The sequence below is a fragment of the Borostomias antarcticus genome, assembly GCF_949987555.1.
Source record: "Borostomias antarcticus genome assembly, chromosome: 1".
In the NCBI taxonomy this organism is placed as follows: domain Eukaryota; kingdom Metazoa; phylum Chordata; class Actinopteri; order Stomiiformes; family Stomiidae; genus Borostomias; species Borostomias antarcticus.
In genome coordinates this window covers 17,830,633-17,840,632 of record NC_140234.1, presented here as the reverse complement: position 1 = coordinate 17,840,632, position 10,000 = coordinate 17,830,633, and the positions used below count along the sequence as shown (strand labels likewise).

The window sequence follows — 10,000 nt, the reverse complement described above, 5'->3', positions numbered from 1 at the left end:
CAGAACCAGACGAGAGCCTCCAGCACTCTGAAGCCGCGGAGGAATCCGTCGGCCTGTGGGATTGGGTTGCATGGGTTTCTGACACGACAAGCACCCACACAGACACACACACACATGCACACACACACAGTGCCTGAGAGCTGTTTTAACCTGAGCCCCACTGGTATGTGCCTCTCCATTCCACACATAACCATAAGACCTCTCTCACACATGTGCCTGTGCCTGTCTGTGTGTGCCTGCGTGTGTTGCGTGCGTGTGTGTGTGTGTGCGTGCGTGCACGCGCATACTTAATAGTCCTAGACAGTACGTCAGCTGGTGTGTTTTAATCATGGAATTGTTACCCGTCATGGAGTGTGTATGTATGTGTGTGTGTGTGTGTATGTGTGTCCAGCTGTCAAGGCCAGTGGCAACTACCACCTGTCATTCCCACGTCCCTGAACACTCAGCAGCAGAAATGCATGCGTGTGTGCGCTTCTCTCCATAAAAGGCTTAACCATGGAGATTTGGGTTGATATGGTCCACCTGCAACCGCGATCATGACGTTTCCTGGCTTCTATCAATGCCCTGGCTGGTTGGAGGATGTGAAGGAGCGCTGACAGGGCGCTGAGGCGATGATGACACAGTGTGCTGGGTCCAACGGTTCCTGAATCGGACTGAAATGGGGACAAAACGACAGAAGTCTGACTCACGGAGTCCTGGGGCCTCATTACGATTCCCTGCACAAACCCCCATTGTGTGTTCAGGTCCGTGTCCCCCGTGTTGAGTTCCCACGGCGCTGAGTCACTAATTATGCGCGGTACAGGCTGCGCCCCGGTCTCTCATCTCTATCTCTCCCTCCCTCTCTCTCTCTGTCTTCCTATCGCTCTAGTCTGTCCTCTCTGCTCGGTCTATAGCCAGGTGACAAGAGTATTTAGGCTTACCTAGCTTACCTTACCAGGAAACCTGACCTGCGCGCATGCACGCCCCAGCACACACACACACACACACACACACACACACACAGCCCATTCATGAGAGAGAACGCTAAAGCTGCTGTGTTCCTACCTGAGAATAAGCCTTTGTCCTTGTTCTGCTGTAAACACACCTCTGTTCATTCCTGGAGCAGGGGAGGGGAGGAGAGGAGAGGAGGAGAGGGGGAGGGAGAGAAGAGGGGAGGGGGAGAAGGGAGGAGGAGAGGGGGAGAGAAGGGAGGAGAGGGAGAGAAGGGAGGAGAGGGGGAGAGAAGGGAAGGAGAGAGGAGAGGGGGGGAGCACTGAGCTGGCGAGGGCCTAACAAAGAGAAAGGGACAGGATTTTGAACGGGCTGTGCGTTACGCCAGTGTGTTTTATTATAAACACTGTCCATGTCTCAAGGGTGCCCTTTGTGTCGGTGCGTGTTTTACCTAACAGCCGTGGCTGGATGTATTTGTCATGCCTCTCAAACGCAGTCAAGTGAATTGGCAGAAAGAGGCATTCGAGGGAAGACAGAGGGGCAGCCGGAGGGGATGGGGAGGGTTGACGATGTCAGCTCAATAAAGAAGGTCCTTTGTGATCTCAGGAGTCGTGTGCGTTGCGAAAACGTAAACGCCTGTGCGTGTTTTGTGTTGCAGGAACGAACGCGCCCGATGGATCAGCGCCCTGGGTCAGAACAACAACGAGAAGAAGAACCAGGACGACAGAGCCAGTGAGCCTCTCGCACAATACACATTCACCCTAACGGCGCTAGATCCCGTTTGACCCGTTGTCGTTCACCGCCTGGGCTAGCGCGCCACCTTGTGGCGGATGCGCGGCACTGTCGTCCCGTCTCCTGTGTTTTGTGCTGTCTCTGAGCTCCGGTGCTGACTCTGTGTGTGTTTGCGCGGTCCCAGATGCCACGCAGGTGGAGGTGACGAGGACCTACACGGCCAAGCAGCCGGACGAGCTGTCCCTGCAGGTGGCCGACGTCGTGCTGGTCTCGCAGACGGTGGAGGACGGTGGGTTCATGCCTCTACCACGCACCCTTCTCTCTCCTACCACGCCACTCTCTCTCCTACCACGCCACTCTCTCCCTCTCTTTCGCTCTCCACCTCTCTCCCTCTCTCTGCACATCCTCGTCCGTCTACTCTTCTCATTCATCTCCCATCCGCGTTTTTCTTTGTATGCTATTCATCCTTCGCTCCCTCTCTCTCTCCCTCCCTCTCTCTCATCCCTGGAGCATCGCCTCCACTGAGACTGTTGTGTAGCTAGGAGCTGTTTGATGATATATTGTATGATGTATTCGCGCACACACACACACACACACACACACACACACTCTGAAAAACGTTTAAAAAGGTTGAATGGCTCCCTTTGTGCTTCCATGGCTACTGTCTTTCATGTGCGAAGGCCTTTGTAGACCAGACAGAATACGGTATCAAACGCCAGACAGTCTAGAATAGATCTGTCGACCCACGAGGACCGAAGCTGCAACGTGTCTATTATTGAGTTGTCTCCCCGATTCCGCCAGGCATTTCTAAATGGACTTGGTGGCGCGTCTTGTGTGTGTTATTGTGTGAATCCTTACAGGTATGTCTCTGTGTGTATTGATCCTATTCTTCTACTCTCTCCCTCTCTGCTCTCTCTCTACTCCATCTCTCTCTCTCTCAGGCTGGTATGAGGGCAAGCGACTGCGGGACGGCGAGAGGGGGTGGTTCCTGTCAGAATGCGCCCAGCCAATCACATGCCAGGCCACGATCGAACGCAACATGCAGAGGATGGATCGCCTCCAGGGCCTCGAGACCAACGTATGAGCTCGACCGCCCGGCTCCACCCACTCTGTCCGCCTTTAAGATGTAACGTTATACACGAGAGCTTTCTCGGCTGGCAACGACCGCTAGATTAACCAATTACCTGCAGGCGTTGAGCACTCTTGACTAATGGGTGAACGCTCTCAACCAGACATGGCCTCCAGCCACACAAGTGACCCGCCTTCAAGTGCTATTGACCAATGTGAGAGCTCACCACCATCACAGACCAATAGGAAATCCATTTGGTCAGCAGGGCGATGTGTGGAGCAGCCTGACCCTCGTCTATTGGAGACTCTGTGTGGCGTCTTGGATGTCATGTGAGGGGCAGTGTGCTTCCCAGGTGAAAACTAATGCTCTCTGTCCACTAACAATGAGGACATGTCTTCCTGTATACCCAATGATGGACTTTGTTTTAATGCTTGTACATGTCAAGTGTGAAACGAGGGCTCTTTATATTGCCATTGTGTTTTAGTGTGTGGAGCAACTTGTGTTGCTGTGAAGGTGATGTTCTCAGTGAGTGACCAGTCCCCCTTGCTGTGGAGGGATAGTTTGACCCTGTGGCCTTTTATCAACCTCACTCTGTCTCTCTGACCACTGCCCGAGTGACTGCTTTTGTTCTTCCTAAGGCACACATACAGTACACACACACACTCACGCAGCCAGCGGTTCAGATAGTCTGTCCAGCCAGACAGACAGACAGGGTAGGAGAGGTGAAGACCAAGCTGCCAGTAGTGGAACCCTCTGTCACTATGCACGTAACAACTAACATTAATGTACGCATGAAATATGTACTTCTTATATCACAAAGTGGTTTTAATGTGCCAGGTCATGGGGGTGCGCTGTGACTGAATGGTGGAATGGACAGCTCAACAGTTCAGCTTCACGACTAAAGAATTATAAGTTGTCTCCAAGTGTCAGTGGAAATGTGACTGAAAGTTGATGAGCATTTTGGGATGACCTAAAATGGCCGACAGGACCGACAGTTTCCAGACTAATGGACTGGATTTATGTATTGAAAAAAACTAACTCTGAAATGCTCTATGGACTGATTTCTGCACCTACTTGGGGGGAATTGGAATGTGTAACTGAGATGGGAAAAAAGTCGAAAGTGGTGACCCACAAAACGAATAGTAAATCTTCCACCCTGGCCCGACTCCAAATCCAGCCATCTCCGTTCCCTAAGGCACTTTCATGTACATCAGAGTGGATTGGATCGGTTTTAGTAATCACTGCTGGGTAATGGCTTCACCTTTGCCAGAATTGGAATCTAATAACTTAAGAAGACTAGAGCTTGTGAGGATGGCGGAGGGTTCAAATGGGATTCTGCCAGTCACCTTACCGGACTAGACCCAGTCACCTTACCGGACTAGACCCAGTCACCTCACCGGACTAGACCCAGTCACCTTACCGGACTAGACCCAGTCACCTTACCGGACTAGACCCAGTCACCTCACCGGACTAGACCCAGTCACCTTACCGGACTAGATAGACCCAGTCACCTCACCGGACTAGACCCAGTCACCTCACCGGACTAGACCCAGTCACCTCACCGGACTAGACCCAGTCACCTCACCTTACCGGACTAGACCCAGTCACCTCACCGGACTAGACCCAGTCACCTCACCTTACCGGACTAGACCCAGTCACCTCACCGGACTAGACCCAGTCACCTCACCGGACTAGACCCAGTCACCTCACCGGACTAGACCCAGTCGCCTCACCGGACTAGACCCAGTCACCTCACCGGACTAGACCCAGTCACCTCACCGGACTAGACCCAGTCACCTCACCGGACTAGACCCAGTCACCTCACCGGACTAGACCGAGTCACCTCACCGGACTAGACCCAGTCACCTTACCGGACTAGACCCAGTCACCTTACCGGACTAGACCCAGTCACCTCACCGGACTAGACCCAGTCACCTTACCGGACTAGACCCAGTCACCTTACCGGACTAGACCCAGTCACCTTACCGGACTAGACCCAGTCACCTTACCGGACTAGACCCAGTCACCTTACCGGACTAGACCCAGTCACCTTACCGGACTAGACCCAGTCACCTCACCGGACTAGACCCAGTCACCTCACCGGACTAGACCCAGTCACCTCACCGGACTAGACCCAGTCACCTTACCGGACTAGACCCAGTCACCTTACCGGACTAGACCCAGTCACCTCACCGGACTAGACCCAGTCACCTTACCGGACTAGACCCAGTCACCTTACCGGACTAGACCCAGTCACCTTACCGGACTAGACCCAGTCACCTTACCGGACTAGACCCAGTCACCTCACCGGACTAGACCCAGTCACCTTACCGGACTAGACCCAGTCATCTTACCGGACTAGACCCAGTCACCTTACCGGACTAGACACAGTCACCTTAACGGACTAGACCCAGTCACCTTACCGGACTAGACCCAGTCACCTTACCGGACTAGATAGACCCAGTCGCCTTACCGGACTAGATAGACCCAGTCGCCTTACCGGACTAGACACAGTCACCTTACTGGACTAGACACAGTCACCTTACCGGACTAGACCCAGTCACCTTACCGGACTAGATAGACCCAGTCACCTCACCGGACTAGACCCAGTCACCTCACCGGACTAGACCCAGTCACCTCACCTCACCGGACTAGACCCAGTCACCTCACCTTACCGGACTAGACCCAGTCACCTCACCTTACCGGACTAGACCCAGTCACCTCACCGGACTAGACCCAGTCACCTCACCGGACTAGACCCAGTCGCCTCACCGGACTAGACCCAGTCGCCTCACCGGACTAGACCCAGTCACCTCACCGGACTAGACCCAGTCACCTCACCGGACTAGACCCAGTCACCTCACCGGACTAGACCCAGTCACCTCACCGGACTAGACCCAGTCACCTTACCGGACTAGACCCAGTCACCTCACCGGACTAGACCCAGTCACCTCATCGGACTAGACCCAGTCACCTCACCGGACTAGACCCAGTCACCTTACCGGACTAGACCCAGTCGCCTCACCGGACTAGACCCAGTCACCTTACCGGACTAGACCCAGTCACCTCACCGGACTAGACCGAGTCACCTCACCGGACTAGACCCAGTCACCTCACCGGACTAGACCCAGTCACCTTACCGGACTAGACCCAGTCACCTTACCGGACTAGACCCAGTCACCTTACCGGACTAGACCCAGTCACCTTACCGGACTAGACCCAGTCACCTCACCGGACTAGACCCAGTCACCTTACCGGACTAGACCCAGTCACCTCACCGGACTAGACCCAGTCACCTCACCTTACCGGACTAGACCCAGTCGCCTCACCTTACCGGACTAGACCCAGTCACCTCACCTTACCGGACTAGACCCAGTCACCTCACCTTACCGGACTAGACCCAGTCACCTCACCTTACCGGACTAGACCCAGTCACCTCACCGGACTAGACCCAGTCACCTCACCGGACTAGACCCAGTCACCTTACCGGACTAGACCCAGTCACCTCACCGGACTAGACCCAGTCACCTTACCGGACTAGACCCAGTCGCCTCACCGGACTAGACCCAGTCACCTTACCGGACTAGACCCAGTCACCTCACCGGACTAGACCCAGTCACCTCACCGGACTAGACCCAGTCACCTTACCGGACTAGACCCAGTCACCTCACCGGACTAGACCCAGTCACCTTACCGGACTAGACCCAGTCACCTTACCGGACTAGACCCAGTCACCTTACCGGACTAGACCCAGTCAGCTCACCGGACTAGACCCAGTCACCTTACCGGACTAGATAGACCCAGTCGCCTTACCGGACTAGACACAGTCACCTTAACGGACTAGACCCAGTCACCTTACTGGACTAGACACAGTCACCTTACCGGACTAGATAGACCCAGTCACCTTACCGGACTAGACCCAGTCACCTTACCGGACTAGACCCAGTCACCTTACCGGACTAGACCCAGTCACCTCACCGGACTAGACCCAGTCACCTTACCGGACTAGACCCAGTCACCTCACCGGACTAGACCCAGTCGCCTCACCTTACCGGACTAGACCCAGTCGCCTCACCTTACTGGACTAGACCCAGTCGCCTCACCGGACTAGACCCAGTCGCCTCACCGGACTAGACCCAGTCGCCTCACCGGACTAGACCCAGTCGCCTCACCGGACTAGACCCAGTCACCTTACCGGACTAGACCCAGTCACCTTACCGGACTAGACCCAGTCACCTCACCGGACTAGACCCAGTCGCCTCACCTTACCGGACTAGACCCAGTCGCCTCACCTTACTGGACTAGACCCAGTCGCCTCACCGGACTAGACCCAGTCGCCTCACCGGACTAGACCCAGTCGCCTCACCGGACTAGACCCAGTCGCCTCACCGGACTAGACCCAGTCACCTCACCGGACTAGACCCAGTCACCTCACCGGACTAGACCCAGTCACCTCACCTTACCGGACTAGACCCAGTCACCTCACCGGACTAGACCCAGTCACCTCACCGGACTAGACCCAGTCACCTTACCGGACTAGACCCAGTCACCTTACCGGACTAGACCCAGTCACCTCACCGGACTAGACCCAGTCACCTCACCGGACTAGACCATGTTTCATTCCCCTCCCAGTGTCTGGATGTTTTTAAGAAGATCAGATCAGAGTTCTATGAATACCTGAATGGTTGGTTTGTGAGATTCAATGTGTTGTGAAACCGGAAGAGCGGTCGAGGGTTTTAATAATTGTCTGGTCTGAGTCATCTCCTACGTGTAACCTTGTCTTGTACGCGGAAAATGAATGGGACGGTCAGAAAAGTGGTGTTCCACCATTCATCAAACAAAGTACTCTGGCTTCAACTAAAATTATAATAGGCCCTGTTGGATTTGTCTAGATATCCTTCCTCTTGCCCTTCCATGGAGAAATCACTGATCTGGCCTGACTGGATTGGTGACAGCTGGGTAGAAAAGCAGATGTTTTCACCTATTCAGTCATGTGAGATCAGAGATTATCAAAGGAACAGAGTGCGTTTCCCTCGTCTAGTAACAGTGTACAGAGCCTGACTGTGAAACAGGTACAGTGTGATCTGAAACGTGCTCTCAGCTGATCCAGGATCTGTAATGTGCTCTCAGCTGATCCAGACAAAGCTTTACTTTTGCACTCAGGGAAAACTAAGTCAACACATTAAGCCATTGTAAATCTCACATATGTAAATATGTACTAAGTGACGGCTTCCGTTGTAACTTGTATGTAATCCTCAAATACAGATCTTTATTATAGACGCTTATAAGGAATTTTACTCGAGTTTAGATTTTTCCTCTCTGCCATTGGCTACTTGTTAATAAAAGTTTAATGTTCAACTTGCTGGTTGGTTTTTATGAAAATGAATGCGTATGATACATGAAAAAGGAAATCAAGTTTTCATAATGATGGTGACATTAGGGAAGAGACAGATGTGATATTGATATTAACTATTACAACTATGGAGAATTGAGCCCGTTTCATGAGACGAGTAACAGATATAATTTAACATAGATGTTCCTGAATCTAGGAGTTTTATACTGCATGTTTAGATGCGCCCACGCACACGCGCACGCACACACACACACACACACACACACACAGGCCCTGAACGCTGCAGTAAGGTGTACTTTATTCACATCCATCCCTTACAGCAGCATGGAAGTATTAACACGCAAATAGACAATATACAAATCAACAGAGAAACAAGTAGCTTAGTTTATCTATATAATGAAAACCAAAACAAAGAAATTTGGTTTTACAACTGGAGGCAAATTAAAAACGAAGTTTAAGCATCCAGATGTCTTGCTCTTCCATCTTCCAGTGAGAATGTAGGAGAGCTGGAGGCTGGTCCTGTCCCTCCCCAGGACTAAAGTTAACTGCCAAAGTTAGTTTGGACCCAATCAATTAATCAATCGATGGTATGAGCAAATCTAGCCAGCAGGCTCGGATGTGAATTGCCGTGATCGGATGTGAATGACCATGTATATAAGGTCAGCTCGTCCATACTCACAACTATACCTGTATCTGTATTTATTTACTCTTTATTTACTCTTTATTTACTCCGTGGGAGAGTGGAGCTGCTTCAGAATAGCTTGCCGCCTCACTCGCTCTGACCCTGCACTGTAAACCCAAACCGGTCAAGAGGACCAGTCTAGTACTCATCCTCCTCCTCCTCGTCATCGTCCCCGCCGTTGTCGTTAAAGAAGCGGTGTGTTCCCCTGGGGGCGGGATTCCGGCCAGCGTGGGCTGGGCCGGCGCGGCCGGGCTTCTCCTGGGTGGTGATGAGGTCTATGATGGCGGTGATGACGGCGCAGTCTTTGGACCGGCGGTTGGTCCAGTCCACGGGGGCGGGGCTGCGGATCTTCTCCTCGAGCAGAGAGTCCAACTCCGACTTCAGACTCTGGGGCCAGGGAGGGAGGGAGGGAGAGGACGCGGGGGAGAGAGAGATGGAGGGAGGGTGTAAGTAAGTAGGTACATTTTATTTATATAGCAACTTTCACAGGCCAGGTCACAAAGTCCTTCACAAAATATCAATAAATAAAAACAAAACAGGTTTACAGCCTAGAAGCCAGGACTTCGAAGGCTCGGTCACCTTTAGTCTTTAGCCTTGAGCGGGGAACAACCAACAGGCCTTGGTCAGACGACCTGAGAGACCTGCTAGTGATGTGGGGGTGGAGCAGGTCACATGACCTGAGAGACCTGCTAGTGATGTGGGGGTGGAGCAGGTCACATGACCTGAGAGATCTGCTAGTGATGTAGGGGTGGAGCAGGTCACATGACCTGAGAGATCTGCTAGTGATGTGGGGATGGAGCAGGTCACATGACCTGAGAGATCTGCTAGTGATGTAGGGGTGGAGCAGGTCACATGACCTGAGAGATCTGCTAGTGATGTAGGGGTGGAGCAGGTCACATGACCTGAGAGATCTGCTAGTGATGTAGGGGTGGAGCAGGTCACATGACCTGAGAGACCTGCTAGTGATGTAGGGGTGGAGCAGGTCACATGACCTGAGAGACCTGCTAGTGATGTAGGGGTGGAGCAGGTCACATGACCTGAGAGACCTGCTAGTGATGTAGGGGTGGAGCAGGTCACATGACCTGAGAGACCTGCTAGTGATGTAGGGGTGGAGCAGGTCACATGACCTGAGAGACCTGCTAGTGATGTAGGGGTGGAGCAGGTCACATGACCTGAGAGACCTGCTAGTGATGTAGGGATGGAGCAGGTCACATGACCTGAGAGACCTGCTAGT

General features: G+C 52.9%; 2 protein-coding genes across 2 annotated transcripts in view; one reads left to right on the top strand and one right to left on the bottom strand.

Moving 5' to 3' along the window:
* The window catches only part of LOC311309321 (rho guanine nucleotide exchange factor 26-like), a 33,280-nt gene extending 29,296 nt beyond the window's left edge, over window positions 1-3,984 (top strand). The window contains exons 13-15 of the mRNA XM_084438548.1: window positions 1,589-1,662; window positions 1,847-1,951; window positions 2,604-3,984. Coding sequence (XP_084294674.1) covers window positions 1,589-1,662; window positions 1,847-1,951; window positions 2,604-2,746 — 322 coding nt within the window. The 3' untranslated portion in view covers window positions 2,747-3,984. The remainder of the gene's footprint in view (window positions 1-1,588; window positions 1,663-1,846; window positions 1,952-2,603) is intronic.
* Window positions 3,985-8,449: 4,465 nt separating this feature from the next.
* dhx36 (DEAH (Asp-Glu-Ala-His) box polypeptide 36) overlaps window positions 8,450-10,000 on the bottom strand; it is a 35,450-nt gene continuing 33,899 nt past the window's right edge. Inside the window, exon 26 of the mRNA XM_084448824.1 lies at window positions 8,450-9,153. Within this exon, the coding sequence (XP_084304950.1) occupies window positions 8,905-9,153 (249 nt within the window). The 3' untranslated portion in view covers window positions 8,450-8,904. The remainder of the gene's footprint in view (window positions 9,154-10,000) is intronic.